Raw genomic sequence first — 16,661 nt, 5'->3', positions numbered from 1 at the left:
TGCTACGCTGTACGTTCGCCTAACAAATTATTTTCCTTTACCGTCGCGATACAATATCGTTATTCTAATTATAGGCAGAGATGAAGATGGAGGGTTTAAAGGTGGGAGCGGCCGCTCTGGCTACCGAGAACACGCTGAACATAAAATTGCACAGTTCGCAGGACTGGTCGTGTGTCAGGAACTTGAATTTTCAGATGCCGCCGGAGGCGAACACAAGGAAAGTGTCGGTGGAAGTGCTCAACGACAATATCATCGTGCGCGCTCCGCTTAGGAAAAAATAATCAATGACGCGGGTGTATTTCCGGTTTACATTGTGTCCTCGTCGCAGGTGATTGAGATCAATTACAAGGCTGTCATCCTACGGTTGTCTTCCCATCTTTTATTCAAAACAAATAAAGCTCGGGGGTCAACAACGAGTCGCCGATAAAAACTTTTTACTTCTTGGGCTCCTCTGCGGGCTTTGCAGCCTTCGGATCCTTCGCGGCTTTCGTAGCCTTCGGGGCTTTTGGATCCTTCGGGGTCGTTTTCTTCGGATCCTTCACGGCTTTCTTCGGAGCCTTCGAGGCTTTCGTAGTCTTCGAAGTTTTTGCCGGCTTAGCTGCGGTTGCTGATGTTTTTGCGGTCGCTAGCTTCTTCGGTTTGGCTGCCTTGACAGTCAACATCTGTTTCCTGCGCCTTTCTTGTAGCACCTTCGATTTGACGGACGGGGTGCTCTTTGGAAGCTTGATCTGTATGTAAGAAACGTTTATATTAACCAAGCTCAGCATTGAATTCAGGCAGTAGAAAATGATACATACGCCACGCTTCTCGGCCAGGATAATGTCTCTCTCTTGTTGACGTCTCTTCGCTGTCAAAATCGCAGCGCGTTTCAGCACAGCGGCGTATGGGTTCAGACGCAACATTGCACGGGTGTTGGACAATGGGTTCAGTTTCTTCACGCTGCGCACCACCCTCTTCCTGTAAATGGAAATTATGTATCGTTAGATTTCATGTTGTGTGCATGTATTGTTACCTAAAAGAAATTATGGGGATAATCAGTATTTGAAATAATATTATCACTGTCAGTCAGTAACACGGACCAAATAATTTCATCATCTAGGAGTTCTAAATAAAATACAAATTGTTAATATATAAAACACGTGCCTTGGTGCTCTCAGGACTTTGCGAATTTCGTCGGCTTTCAGGAGTCTGGCCAAATCTGTGTTTGCCATCTTGGGGAATGGCAAGTTGTAGTCAGCTTTCAATTGCGATTCTTTACGCCAAGTTCCGTAAAGAGCGTCCAGCTTGTCGAAAGCGCCCTTTGTCCAGATTACGAAGCGTCCAACATGGCCACCGGGGGCTAGTTTCAGAAGGTTCACTTTGTTGATGTTCATGAGGTCGATGCCAGGAATGTTGCGGAACGCCTTACGAATACCCTAATGGCGAACAGATTATTAGTTAAATGAACTATAGGTGGAACTGTTTGTTTCCATAATTGATTAGTACCTTGTCTTCACCGTACACGATCAGAGGCCCACGACGTTGAATGCGTCTGCGGTTACGCATTTTACCCTTACCAGCACGGAAACGTTGAGATTTGTATACCTATAAGCAAAAGGAAAGTTATTTCCTTGTACATCGATATAGTCTATTCATTATGCTTTTGTTTGGTCATCGATACCCCATTCTAGCGAGTTAACTAACTAGTCAAGAACGCCTGACAACCATATTTCTCTAGCACCTCATGGAGCATCCAATTTAAACGTATTTTAAAAAGGATGCGGACATTATACAGTGCAACATGTAACGAGCTAGTGTGGTGATACACTCACCTTCTGGATGTCATTCCATGCCTTCATACGTCTCAAGAAAATAACTGCCTGTTTGGTTTTGTTATATTCTTGGATTTTATCAGAAACTACCAAGGGGAATTCAGGGACTTCTTGGATCATGTGACCTGCAAATAAATATTAATATAACACTGTTGTCCTAGATCGAGAGAACACAATTGATCATTTTGTAAAAACATTCAGTCAAATGCTATGAGTATAATCAGTGAACAATCAGCAACACGGACCAGCAATTCATCATGAAAATAAATACATACAACGCGATAAGTTGATGCTGTGACTTAACGCTCACCCTTAGATTGTACCAAAGCTGGTACACCAGATGCAGCAATGGAAGAAACCAGAGCGTATCTCTTCTGGTTAACATTAATTTTACGGTGCCAACGTCTCCAAGGTTTGGTAGGGGCAAACATGCGACCACCTCTACACATGTTACCAAAGGCACCCTGGCCAGAACGGTGAGTACCACCACCACGAACACGGGGGATACGTGCTACAGCACGTCCAGTACCCCATGACTCGGCAGAGGTTTGGTGACCTAATAAAAGAAACCTATATTTAATAATTCTGTAATTAGTTCGTTAAGAAAAACAATTCGTAGTAGAAGAACTTAATACAGCTGACATTATAGCACAGTAGAACCACATTTAATGCAATACAAAAATTTCTTAAGAAACAAAATTCTCAGGAGAAAATTAAAAATAATTTTGAATTATTTGCTGGGAATATTTTGATTGCGTTATATGAAGTTCCATCTATATTGTCCTAATTTGTTAATAGACCACTAACCGGCTTCCTTGGATACACAATAAGGTTGTCTGCTGTTCTTTGAGACTTGTTGGTGAACGAAATTTACAATATCTGGTCGAATTGGAGCTTTGAAAACGGCCGGCAAGGAGATCGTATCTCCCGAGGGCTCATTTTTGTCGGTCCAGACCGTAACAAGCGGTCGGGCCGTTGATAAAGACTGTAAAATTAAAATAAAAATTACATTCGTCAAATTACAACGGTAAACTGAATAGTAAACTACAGATAAAATATTGGTATGAATGAAAGAGAATAGGAGGAGTCAGTGACACGGCACATGGCGGACTAACGAACCAAACCGTCGAAACGCGGATCAACAAATCTTCAAACGAATTTCGAACAATGTAGCTTTAATGAATAATAAGAAGAAAAAAAAAAGATTTAAAAAACAATAGAACAAGCATTAGCGTCGAGCATGAACAGTTTATACACTAAAAATTATCTATCACACGTGGTCAACAATGCGGCGGATGCTACGGTTTCAAGTTTGTAGAAATAATTCGAGGAAACGTAATTGTTTCTCGAGAAAATTGTATTGATCGGTAAAAACAAGGTGAAAATACAATGTTTGTAAAATTTCTTACCATTTTATATTATTATTTTTAAAATTACTGAGCTGTGCCCGTGACGACGTCTAGCTTTCACGTCTTCCATTAAGTTAAAGGAAGATGGACGCGAACGGAAACGACACGCAAGCCTCGCGCATACTCAGAACGATGCGCATGCTCAGAACGAGAATGCCTGGAAAGCACCGTTCACAAATATGCCTTAAGCCTAACCGCTATTTTCATGAAAGGAAAATCATTAAAATTTAAATACGTATAAGATGAATAATTCTGTACAAATTATTATTATACCATTGTCGAACAAATTTCAAGCTATTGCGTCTTTATCTCTCTTTATTATTCATCAGATTTTTATTACACAACATCGATGCAGTAGATTGTTCTGAAAATTCTATATCCTCGGTTTAGTATACCATGTTTTATCTTGGCAACGACTAATGTTTTTCGACAAATCTACGTTCTGCAAGTGTTCTGTTGGTCGATTGAGTTATTATTATATACTAATATAGGTGAAAATTTTTTTAATTTATTTTTAATTTTCTATAACTAATTTTTAACAAATAAATTCGATAATTTTGGTTTTTTAATCAATAGTAATACTTTATATTAGTTATAGCTATAACAACGCCGCTGGTGGAGAAACAGTGAAGTTTGTATAGAGGTCCGCGCAGCGCCAATTGGTACGGTGGTAAAAAGCTCTTACATAACCTGACCAACATCGACTGTTAGTTATTTGATCAGTAGTTTGAGCATTTGCCACTGTACCAATTGGCGTTGTACGGACCTCGATCTGAACTTCATCATTTCTCCGCCAGAGGTACTACTACTGTTAACACTTGTGGAACGCAGATTCGCCAAAATATTAATTATTGTCAAATTAGGGCACGAAATAATAAACCAAGTGCCCAGAATTGTTCTAAACAAACTATTGCGTCCATATCTTGCGAACATTTTTATGTAAGGTTAGGCTACGCAGTTTACCACAAACACAACATTTATACTGTACATTATATTGTACGAACCTTCGAATAAAGAAGAAAGCGAATGAATTACGTTTGACAATGTCGTCGTTTGTTTTGTTCTGTAACGTTCGCATTTCAGCTTATTCTTTACGAAACAATTGTTTTGACATATACAGATCTACTAAATAAATTTCTTTAAAAACGTCTACAGATTAATAATTATTGATGAGACAGAACGAGTTGAAGGGATCCCAATGTTTACGTGCTTTAGCAAAATATTAAAATGAAAACTCATATAAGGTACGTTTGCGAACGCCTCTCCGAGAGCTGTACGTTATTTTAGAAACAAAGAAAGAGCTCCTAGATCGAGACAATGCATTTGCAATTGCAATAGGCAGCGCTCGCAGGCGTGAATTCAAAACGACCTGAGTTACTTGGCAACAGGTGGATTTAAACCGATGCACTCGGCTGCGCATTGCGATGCGCTATTAAGGAAGAACAATTAACGAGTTCATTTAACCTGGATGCGTTGTTCCGCGGGCTCTATTAACCGACTCTCCGCGAGCCGGGGCCCCCAGGAATCCCCGTTTCCCGTGGTATCCGAACGAAAAGCCGCACGTGTTTCATCTTCCTCTTTTTTTCTCGCCGACATTCCTACGGTTCTTCAGGTGAGTCGCGAGACCGGTGGAATGGTTTCGCGGCCCTCGGCAATCTATCCATCGCAATTTTACCGTAATCGCTGCTGTGCGAGTGATACATGAACTGAAAGTCGATCCGCGAAATATGTACACGGCGACAAATATATATGTACATATACATATCGTGTACAGCGAAAAACATACTTAGAGCCTTACGGACCCGATCTGTCGGAAAATTGCACTTTGGCAAGGTTAACCTGACAACAGCGACACCGACGAAACGCAGAAGAACCGCCGGAAAATTGTCATTTGAAGTCCGTCGCGACTAATTGGCAAGCCGGTCGAAAAATCCGCTGTGAAATGTTAATTCGTCGCGTCAGCTGTAACTTTGTGGGAAATCGCTTTAATTGAACGGGCACGTTAATAACTGTGAAGTAAGTTGCAAAATTGCCACGGAATGCCCCCGCGAGGGGGCATCCCCATTAGAAAAACCGCGTCGTCCGCGAGTTAAGTGGCACCGATTCCACGGAGAACCGGGCCGAGTCAAACGGTTTCTAAGGGTGATTATTAGTAATTATAGGCGAACTTCGAAAAATTTGTCCCGAGCCTGTTGACGATTCATCCTACCGTCCGTTCGGGCCGGCATTCCAGCCGTTTTTCCCGCGGTTCGTGAGCACGACGAAACGTCGGTTACGCGAGCATCGGCGATCCATCGTCTGGCAATTTCGCGGCCGATCGCAGACGTACGAGCGGCGCCGTATAAGCGGGAAACGATCAGCGAGACACACGAGGGGGGAAAAAAGGAAAATCTCGGGTGGCTCGGAACTTTCCTACCGGACGGGGTTCTTGCAAAATGCTGCGGATGCCCGGGACGCTCGTCGCGGCAACGAGCAAATATTATTGCCGGGAATCGCGATATTTTGCGACGAACCGCGGTCTTAGTCAAAGCAGATTTCGTGGGAACGGGGCATAGGGAATTCTAGGGAAAAGAACTCTGAACGCGACGTTTTTCTCGGGTCGTTACCGTTGCTTTTTGTTGGAGCTTCTTGCGAGATTCGTGTGTCACGAAATTTTTTTGGCTGATGGCACAGTTTTAGGAGTTTGTGACATTTCTTTCTTTTGCTTTTGTTTTTAAATGAGATTTAGAATAGCATCGACTTTTTTAGTGATATTCTGAGTTTCTTTTTTGTAAAATGACATAACCTCACATAACCTGACATTTCTTTCTTTTGCTGTTCTTTTGTTCATTTTTGTTAGAATTTGTTGGACGATTTTTTAGAGGCTAAATTATCATTCCCTCGATCTATGTAAGGTAATTGTTGTTGTTTTATCGGGGTCGACGTATCCGTAATCCCCGCGCTCTGACTGGCCCGACACGTTTCCTTTCTTCAACCGGTCCTATAGCCACCCGGAATTTATTCGATCTCGGGAGCTCATGCATTTTGATTCCCGGGTCTCCGGCGACTTTTTACTTCCGCGCCGTAGTTTCACCGGATTCCTGGAAACTTTATCTAGGATAACGAGTGAGAATCGATAGTCGTTGCATCAATCGTCTCGGCAGTCGACCCGGTTTGTCTTCCGTTCACCGTTTTCGCTCGTGCGAACCACCACCAACTTCTTCAACAATTCGCGGCTAATAAAACGGACAAAAAACAGATGTGCAAGAAGCACGTTCTTTTCAAATCGATTACCGAACACGAAATCTATTCGACAGAATGGAAATTACGACCACCGATCACCGACTAAAAATTACGCTTTCCCGTTTCAGACTAGCACGCGTCGATCGGCGAGCATGGACGTCCCATTAGCAGCGAAAGAGAAAAAATGGACGAAACAAGAAGAAAGGAGGAACGTCGGAGCGGCAGAAGGCACGAGCGAGGCTTGAACGAGAGAAGACAACACGTGTGCCCGTTGCGTCGCCGTCCTCCTCCAACACGGAGGGTACGCCGGAACCGAAGAAAAACCGTCGCGTCTCGAGGACAGTATCGACTCGCCCGGAATTCGAGTGGCCCTCTTCCGATCGTCGTGCATTTCGTTCGCAACGGATAAACGGTTTTCGAATTCCGCCGGCGAAGTGGCCGGCTCTTGTCTAGCTGCTTCCTCGAGTGCCTACGCGCATTCTTCGGGGTGCCGACAGTCGCGCGCGAACTTTCCTCTTCGTGGATATAAATGAGCCGCGCGTTCCGGCACGCTGGAGGCCCTCTCCTTTTCGTCTTTTTCCGGTGTAAATCGAGAGGAAGGCTCCTCCTTTTGGAACATGGAGAGATCCGTGATCTAGAAATTCGATGCCACTGTTTTTCTTGATATTCTTTTAGACGTAATGTTGCTCTATAGGGTGATTTAGATTGGAAGACTGTTCGTTTGAAATATTTAATTATGAATTTATTGTTTGATTCGTTTAAATGCGATTTTTATTTTTTATATGGATTTTTTATTATAGATTTTATTATAGATTTAGTGTGTGAATGATTTTAATGTGAAGTTACTGCGTGAACGATTTTAATGTCAAGTTATTGCGTAAACGATTTTTTAATGTGAACGATTATAATATGAATTTCGAACTTCTTGCTCAAACAATTTGTATATAAATTTCTTATTTGAACAATTTAAACAGGTACATATTGTTTGAGTAATGTAAATATAATTTTAACATTCAACCGAGCTTCGCTAGGAGAAAATTGTATAAAATCGTCATCGGTTCGCATGACCAACACGGCCTTTCGATAAACGATTATCAGATAACGTCTGCTAGTAAACGCTCGGTAAAAATCGTCGAAACCGGGAGTTCCATTCGCCCTCTAACGGTCCCCTAAAACGGTAACAGAAACCCGGTCAGCGTAACAGGTTCCGATCAACCGATAAAATCCGTTCGCGTTCAGATAGCGTTATCGGTTTCCGCGGGTGTCGATTCCTTTTCGTTTACATAAGCCGAGCGCCGAAGGAAAAGATCGCGCGTTCGATTTCGTCGGCCACGATCGAGCTGAACCGGTCCCCGGGTTCCGCGTTCCCGGTCGTTAGCATCGCGCGCTCCGTGGAATCGCGGCGGATCGTTAGTCGACTTTTCATCGTGCGTTCTCCAAAGCTCCCGGGCGCGCGGCTGTTGCGGTCTCTCATTAAGGACGTTTGTCAGTCACCTCTCACGTCGACCATCCCTTCCCCCCGTCATTTTCCAAAGACTATTCTTGCGCCCTCATTATGTTTCCGTCGTCGGTGTAGACCGGCTAAAAGGAGCAGAATGGCTCCGTGGCACCGCGACTTACTGCTGGGAACAACGACCCCTTCCAGCCGTTTGTTTGTTCTCGGAGAGACCACCGGTGCCGGTGGATAACGAGGACAAAAGAGATTAAGGCGGACCAGCTACCCGGCTCTGGATGTTAATTAGCATCGTGATCTCGGGGCGCCGAGAGCGTCTACGAGCTTCTCTGGGAACTTTTACGCGTTCGCTGATACCGTGGAACAGAGCTTGCTTTGCATTGGAGATTGTAATTGGCGAGGGGATTGTTGTTCACTCGTGTGCGTCTGTAACAGGAATTTGTTCACATGGAGAGCTATCTCGAGGGTGAAAATTCGACTGTGGATAGTGTTTGGTCGGGGCGTTTAATTTTGTATTAAAAAGATAGCATCGATAAGGGAAGATAATCTTTTATATTTGTGATTAGTGCAGTGGTTCAGATGTTGATTATTTAGAGAAGAAACGTGGTTCGTTTGAGCAGCTAGACTCGATCGAAGCTCAAAAGGACTTCATAGTCGACGTACCATAACCCCCTTCATCCTTCGATCCCTCTTCGAAGGCTGAAAAAAGGAAGCGGAGTTAATGTCGCGAGGCTGCACGCTAGACGGTTTGTCTGTGCAAGACCCTTGTCCCGTCTGCCCTTCAGGTTTGAATTTAGACGGTCCTGGATTCCGGGAAAGGCCCTGTTCCTCGTCCGACTCCATGAAATCATCGTTTCTTCTTCTTCCTCTCCTTCTTTCCTCTGGCCGCTCTGTTCTAGACTTTTTACCGACGCCGAAATAGCTGGAACTTATTAATCGGAAATTGCTTGCAACCCACTGTGCATCTGCGACACGCCTGTCGAGAGGGCTCGTCTAATTTCGAATAGAACTGCCGTCGAAGTCGAAAGCAAAAACAAACAGATTTTTACGTAATTTTATTTAATTGTAATTCGTTCGGTTTCGGTGGGATATTTTTGGATATTTTATTTCATCCTGCACGGTGCAGAAGTATATAAATATCGCTTGCCAATTTTATAAATTTTTATAAATTTTTATAAATATAAATTTTATAGTTTACTTCTCGAAATAGTTTTAATCACAGTAAAAACTGTTTTCTTAATTGTAAATGGAAAAGGACACTCGTCAATTTTTCCTTAATGCCAGCGCCATTTTATTTTATTTCTGAAATATTTTAAATTGTCCCCGCGCTCGCGTCTCTTTGGAAATAAATCGCAGAGGGGTTGAAGAACGACGCTTTTCGTTTAACATGGTAAAACCGAGCGCGTAGACGCCGGATAATGAGAAGTGGGGGAGCAATCTCGGAACAGAGGGCCGATGAAAAGAAAAATAGCTGGGCAATCGTTTCCAACCCTCCGCGAGTGCCGGCTTAAATATAACCCAAGGGGTACAGAGAAATTTTTGTTGGCAGCGTGTGGATTTCAAGCTGGCGTGAATCTTAATTAGCAACGCCGTCGTGTGAAAATTGAGCGGCGGTTAATTTCCTTTTCTCCGCGGCGGACGGAAATAGTTGGGGCACTCGTTCCGAAGACTTTCGACGAGAATTCCGAGGCCGGAGGAACAAACGATCTCACAATGATCCAGTTCGCGGTTCACTACTATAGCTTCCAGCATTAATGCAGGCAAAACCAAAATCTGTCGCGAAAGGGTTCGAAACGAACTTTGCCCTTTTCGCACGCCAGACGTCCAGTTAAACTCGTTCGAGCCGTCTGAAAAGTCCAGCTCCGATTGAACCGGTTCGGGTCAGAGATCGATTAGCGGGTCCCAGCAAGCGATCCCAGGCCTAGAAAACGTTTGATCTCGAGCCTCGATCTTCCATTTATAAATCACGGAATCGTCGTAAAATGAAGAGGCGACGCGTCCCGGACGCTCACGATCGTCGAAGGATGAAAAAATGCTCGCGGCCGGAAGCTGTAAGTTTCCTAAGAGAAATCCCTGTTTTGCAGTTAAACGTCCCGGAGGCTCGAGACGGGAGCGAACGTTCATAATATTATATAGGGAAGCATAGTAATGATAGTAATCTCGCGAGTAATGAGCGCGACAATTAAAGAGTTATACGGCCTCATTTGTTTGTTAATTCAAAGGGGTGAAGCAGGGCTCGGCCGTGCCCGTAAAAGAGCGACGCGACACGGCGCCCTGGATAATTATTAGAACGGACGGGATTTATACGAGCTTATGCGAAACATTAATTATAGCGATCGTTTCTTCGATTTTTCGTTGAGACGATATTAAAACTCTGTTATTCTTGTCCTATGGAAAGGCAAGATGGCGTTTGAGAAATTCAATTTTTGATATCGCGATTCTCTTTTTTCTTTGGCTCACGTTATTTTTTATTTTATGGTCATTTCTTTACATACTCAAGATTTATTTATTCACAAATAAAATATTTATTTTTTTATCCATTTATTTACACGTTCTATAATTCACATCCTAGAGAACTGCATTAATTTTCCTTACAAAGCATTATTAGTTCTTCATTTAAAGCGACCCCATCTGATCACCATAACTTTTGCTACGATAATTCTTTTAGCATAAAAAAAATATCTGCAAATTCCTTACGAATTAATTAACCGAGCAAAAAATTCTTAACTCGCTATATCTGTCAGGATCCTTAAAAAAAATTCCCAAAAATCGCATTAAGAGCTTTCGTACACAAAACACCATCCCCTATCCCCGACGTTCCCGTAGGACTCTATAGACCCGGGCCGATGCTCGGAGGCATCAAAGGGAACGCGACACCCGCCATTATCGTCGTCCTCGTCGTCGCAGTAAGCTCCCGGTCCGCCGAATCACGGATCAAAGTCAGGTAAAAGCGTCGCGGGGCGACGCAACTCGGTCGGCCGTGTCATCCCTTTTTGTCCCCGCGCTGCACCGAGGCCGGGCGCAGCCGGCCGCAGATGCATGTCGCTTTACGAGCGGCCGCTTTTTTGCCGTCTGTGTTTGCGTTTCTCTTGTAAACGACGCGAGTGCCGTGTCCGATGGCACGCGGGTGGCATGAGCCCACGGGACAGCGCCGATCATGCGACGTCAACTGTCTGTCGCCAATTCGGTCGCCTTGTATCGCAATTAACAGGGTCTTTAAAGGAGGATGATGAATGATAAATAATTTATATGTTGGATAAAGTTGACTTTTATGCGATGTTCTATGAATTGTTGTATCAAGATCTTCATGGAAATTTTATAGAAGTGAGAAAACGTGTGATGGAACATACGATAAAATCTGTGCTACCGAGTACTATTTCAACCTGTTCGCATAACATAGTACTTAATCCAAATTGTTACACCGTCCACAGTTGACGAAGACAGGTAAATAAATATATCAAGAAGTGGTTAAGACAAAGTAGAAGAAAAAGAATTTTGTCCACGGTTGCATCTTTTCTTTGCCACAGTACACGGTAGTTCAACTGGATCGTCGCCACCAAATTAGGTCACCGTCGCCTACTTTATGTGCACCAGGCTCTCCGGTGCCTAGAAACAAGCCTCCACTCACCCGGTTAAGGCTCGGAGATCGCAAACTCACCAAAGCCTCTTCCAATTTCAAGTCCAAATACTGTATTTTATGCGCGGGGACTTGAACGTCGCCGGCACAGTACAAGACCGATCCGTCTCGCGACGCCGATTTTGCAAACCGAACGAACAGGGAGTCGCAATTTTGCGCTTATTTGTCACGGGATCCCAGAAACGGCGTTCGCCGTAGCCGCCAAAAAAACCGAGCGCGCAAAGCGCAGGCCTTCGGGGCTCTCGTTCCCTAAAGGAAATTCGAAATCGAGGAAAAAAAGAACGATCGTGTCCATTACTACTCGGCTGCGTGCAACCCGGTCTCTTTACAGCACCGTGCAACATCGACCGGCAAAATCAATCACGGGTACAACCGGGGAAAAAAAAACAGACTCCGAGCGGAGTCGGTGTCTGGTCTGCACATGGAGCGCAACGTGCGCCGATTAAAGAAGCTCGATAGCAGCAGCTTTTTCGCGATTTCGCTCGCGCTGTGAACGTTGTTACTTTACTGTCCAGTTGTTGAGAATTAATTCGAATTTTTTCTTTGAAGTTGCTACAAAGTTGGACAATATTTTTACCATTGTTTCACGCAGCTGGTATAATCGCCCTTATAATTTTAAAGAAATTCCCTCACGTTTTATTTAATTATTTCTGTATTGTAAAACATACTTTTTCAAATCGTGGCACTTTATAAATTACTATATATTAAGGAAATTATAATATCGCTATATAAATTGCTATATATTGTGCAAATTATAATAGCGCTATATAAATTACTATATGCATATAATGATTATAGAAATGACTATATTATGAACGCAGCGTTAATCCGAGATCCTTTGTGACAATTTCGCGGGATCTCGCGCCGCGTTAAAATTGCACCTCGCCGATTCGTCGGCGTGACCGGGACAAATCCGAGATTTTCCAGCGTCGGAGGCATCGGAGCGAGCCAGATGCTGTAATGAGGAAAATAGAAGAGGCCCCCCGAAGCCTTTCAAGAAGACCGTCGTGTTGCAGAGGCCGGGCCGATGTTGCAGAAGCATTTGTTAGGAGTTCGCGAGCGTTTTGTTGGTCGGGGAAAGCGTAACGGCGTGGCCAGACGATGACACACGCCCGTTCGCCACCCGAGTTCCATCGGGTTACCCGCCGCATTTAGAGCTCGTTTCGTCTATTTCAGATGCCGAAACGTCACCGAGGAAAACTCGGACATTCGGCAGCTCGCGCGGGGCTCGCCGCGGCGATGCCTCTTGCCTGGGACACGGAGTCGAAGCAACGCGACTATAAATTCCATGGTTCACTGCCCCCTTCCGCCATCTTTGGATTCCTTGAACTCCCCTGCGGGGTGACTGATGTATTAGCGTCCGGTGGTTATGCGGACTATTATCGTCAGCCACGGTGCGCTGTCCCGCGCGATCGCCTTTCGACTATCCTGGATCACTATCGACTTGCCCTTGTTCTCTGCCGGCCATTGTTTACGATGCTGTTACAGACGAGATAATAGAGGCCGGACGATGCGCGGCGACTTAATCTTCATTTTAGAGCCGAGACAAATACCCCGCGCTCTTCATGATGAGGACGTAAGATAACGTGTGCGTGTGGCAATGTCTATATGTATATCAGGGTTTGTGAATGCAAAAATTAATATTTTCGATGTAACAATTCTTCAACACATTTCACTCATTTCCCGGAGTTACAATAATTTTGATACACCCAGTGTATGTACGTATTTATATAATTTTTAATACACAAGTTACTTCAAAGTATATGTAAAGACTATTCTACAAATCCTAATATTAAAAATTATATACATATACAGATGTATATCAAGGATTTAAGAAATAATTTCTGGATTTATTTCTAGAAGAATATAATTCTAATAAAGTATACAAAAATTATATAAATATACAGATACAGATATACATCAAGGATTTAAGGAATAATTTCTGGATTTATTTCTAGAAGAATATAATTCCGTAATTAATTCTCCCATATAAATTGAATTAATTTCTAAAGCATCGCACCATAAAATAGTACCATGATCTAAGTTCGAAGCTCAGTTTCGAACCGTCGGTCATCAAAACCAGTTCTCCGTCCAGCATTCCGTATTTATAACGGATCCTCGCGCGACAGCCATTGTCCTCGAAACGGACGGCGAACGATCGAACAGCAAGTTCCGAGAACAGCGGCCGCGGCCGGTCCGGCATAGATCACTCGGTACAGATCCATAGCGAGCAAATCATCGCGTTGGATTTATAGCGCCAGTATCTCGCGAGCAGCCCCGAAACGGCCCGCGAACAAATCACCGGGGCGTCGATCGGGAATCCGGTTTGATCGTACGTGGATCGTGCGTCCGGGCCCGGTTATACGTCCGCGATAAAGACGTCATGCGGTGATCCGTCGAGCGCGATATCCCTTTGACCACGGGCTGCATGGGTTCCTGGAACCGCGGAGGATCTCCCAGGATACACGCGCGACGGCGCGGCTTCTTTCTCAGGCCAAGGGACAGGCGGTAAAGGTAATGCAAGGTAATACGATCGCCGCGGCGCGATGGATCCGCGAACGTGACGCGGTGCCCCGCTCTGTCCATCCTGGGACCAGTCGATCGGTCCCCAAGAAGCGCTTCGCCGCCCAGCGGGACGTCTTGGAAAACCGGCGCGCTCTTCTGGAAATTCGCAATTAACGTGATTTAATGGACAGCGGATCCGCGTTTCCGCGACGGTTCGTTGATTGACCGATCCGCGACGATCGACGATCTATGATCCCGCGACGTTCCTCGCGTCGCTTCCTCGATTCGTAAGGAATTATATCCTGGATTCGTCGAAGCGATACGGGAACTTTATTTCCATGCTGCGCAACGTCGTCGCCGGGATTCGACGCGTCCACGGCAAGAACGAACAGGAGGCGAACAAAGAAAATCGGAGCGCTCGTACGGAACCTGTTGCAATAATTAAATCTGGATTTTTATTTCCGTTCGCGGACTAGTTGCGAGCCGGGGGAATCGCTGCTGTTATTTAGGCCGCTAACGTTAATTGGTGCCCGATGTCCAGGAGATTGCAGGAACACGGTCATTATGCTTTTAACGAGAGCCACTGTGGTAATTGTAAGGAAGAAACTACGCGAAATTGATTCGTGAAAATTATGAAATAATGACATGGATAATGGAACGGGCGGCTGTGGAAGGTGTAACGATAATTGCCGAATGAAAATATGAAACAGAAAAATACGAAACTGGTATTATTTCTGCGAGACATAGATATAATTGCGAAGAGAAAAATACGAATAGTCTCGCAAGATGCAACGATTTCAAGGCGAAAAATATGGAACTGACGGCTTGAATTTAATGGACGCAGAGAAATCGCCTATAGCTGGTTACCTAACTTTCGACCGTTTCCTTTGTGCACCCCCGGCACGAGGCTTCTAGTATCGATGGTCGAGCGTCTCTCGATACCCGTGGCAGCTGATCCTAAAAGCCTCGCGGCGTTTTATTTAAAGAACGCCGCTGCCGCTTCGCGCATGTAACTACAATCGCGCCGGAGCGAACGCTGCCACCGGTCTAAATCCGATGTCCCGTAAATCATCGCGGCCGTTTACGAGAGTGCATTTCGTTCCCGAAGGTGCACACCGCCGCACGCCGCTGCACAACGAACGATCCGCGCCGCGGGTTCAATCTGCGGCGAGTTTCTATTTCGAACATTCCGCGATCGGGCTACGACCCAGAGTCGAAACAAATTATTGAGCCGTTCGTCGGGTGTACGGCTATGCGTTAGTATTAAAAATGGCTTAGTAATTAAATGGTAAAACTTTTTGTAAATTTGTAAATTTGAACTTTTCAGTGGAGGAAGTTTGATTTTTGTATGCCTTTATTTTTACTGTTCACGCGGGTGGTGTAAAATGATGTTTATTATGTAAGATTTAGAGCAAATAAGAGATTGATATATAACGCGATAGAATGCAATATTTATTACACTGTCGATTATATATTTTATTTAGTCGAGCGAAAAAGCAGCGAGGACGTAGGAGAATTAATTCAAATATTATTAGCAAAATTCTTGAAAATACCAACAAGCGATTATACTTGAGATGTGTGAAAACTCTTTGCAAATAAATAGCAATGGATCTCTCTTGCACAAAGTTCCCAGTTAAACAAAATTATGAAAGAAAGAACAACAAAGTACACGTGTCGCGTTCGTCACGCGATGATCTAATTTAAGGGATGAAACAACCCTTAGATGGCTATCGCTGTCGTCGACGTTTTGGCAACAGTTTTTCGCCGCTGTAAACAGAGTTTTATTTGTAAATTGGACCGTCGCAAATTGTTACAAAATCCGGCCGATACCGGCCAATTTCGCCGGCGCAGGCCCGGCAAGGTAACAGGTAGGTATCGCGGATCGAAAACGGGTCGGCCGCGGTGTCCCCGGTGGTCTCTCGGTCGCGGGAATGGCTGCGATACCGGGCGACACAATCCTATTTTTGCGGGTGCACCAGACAGTTGGACGTCTCCTCCGGCGCGTTTCTATTTTCGTATGATCGCGGGACAAACGATACACCAGCGACGCCCGCTGGCATTCTGACCGCGCGCGCGGACTTTCTGTTGTTGTTTGCTTCCCCTGAAGAAGAGGACTCGGGGCAGACGATGATGGCACCGACCGGATTGTCGCGGCCATCCTCGACGAATCCATTGGAAATCGTCCAGCGTCGAGAAGACTCGTTTTTGTTCGTAAATTCGTCAAACTGCAAGCTATGCGCCATTTTAATTTTAATCACAGAAAAATCGTCGCGATATTTAGAAAATTCGCAAAGGTTTATATCGTTAAAATCTGTGTTCTGAGAAATCAGGCTATCGTTGCAAAAATTGAATAACGTCGATGTTATTCTTAATGCTTTCGATTGGTAATATATATCGAACCTTCCAAGTTCGCCAAACAATACAGAGAGCAATAAGTATCGCCGCGCATAACCCGTCCAGTGAACGACCACGTAAACCGCGCGTCCATTAAAATCGTAGTCATTTAATCCCCTGACTGATTGCCCGTTTTATAGTTATAGCTGTTATTAATAGTGCAACGTGATACTTATTGTAAAATACGTCGAGCAACCGATAAATGAAGACTCAAGCGTATCGTAAAATTT

General features: G+C 44.4%; 1 protein-coding gene and 1 non-coding gene across 2 annotated transcripts; both read right to left on the bottom strand.

Annotated features, from left to right (window-relative positions):
• Positions 1-359: 359 nt before the first annotated feature.
• On the bottom strand, positions 360-3,338 carry Rpl4 (ribosomal protein L4). The gene is made up of 8 exons (XM_078176447.1): positions 3,221-3,338; positions 2,619-2,796; positions 2,122-2,367; positions 1,812-1,936; positions 1,486-1,584; positions 1,140-1,415; positions 798-953; positions 360-728 (listed from the first exon to the last, which is right to left on the bottom strand). Exons 1-8 carry the CDS (start codon positions 3,221-3,223, stop codon positions 435-437), a joined length of 1,377 nt encoding a protein of 458 aa, XP_078032573.1. The 5' UTR covers positions 3,224-3,338; the 3' UTR covers positions 360-434.
• On the bottom strand, positions 1,030-1,098 carry LOC144468222 (small nucleolar RNA U18). Its single transcript, XR_013493780.1, has one exon. It is a non-coding gene; the product is annotated as a small nucleolar RNA U18 (small nucleolar RNA).
• Positions 3,339-16,661: the final 13,323 nt, after the last annotated feature.

This window comes from Augochlora pura, chromosome 3, assembly GCF_028453695.1.
Source record: "Augochlora pura isolate Apur16 chromosome 3, APUR_v2.2.1, whole genome shotgun sequence".
Classification (NCBI taxonomy): Eukaryota; Metazoa; Arthropoda; class Insecta; order Hymenoptera; family Halictidae; genus Augochlora; species Augochlora pura.
Note: the sequence above shows the minus strand (reverse complement) of the source record. Positions and strands in the feature narration are given on the sequence as shown.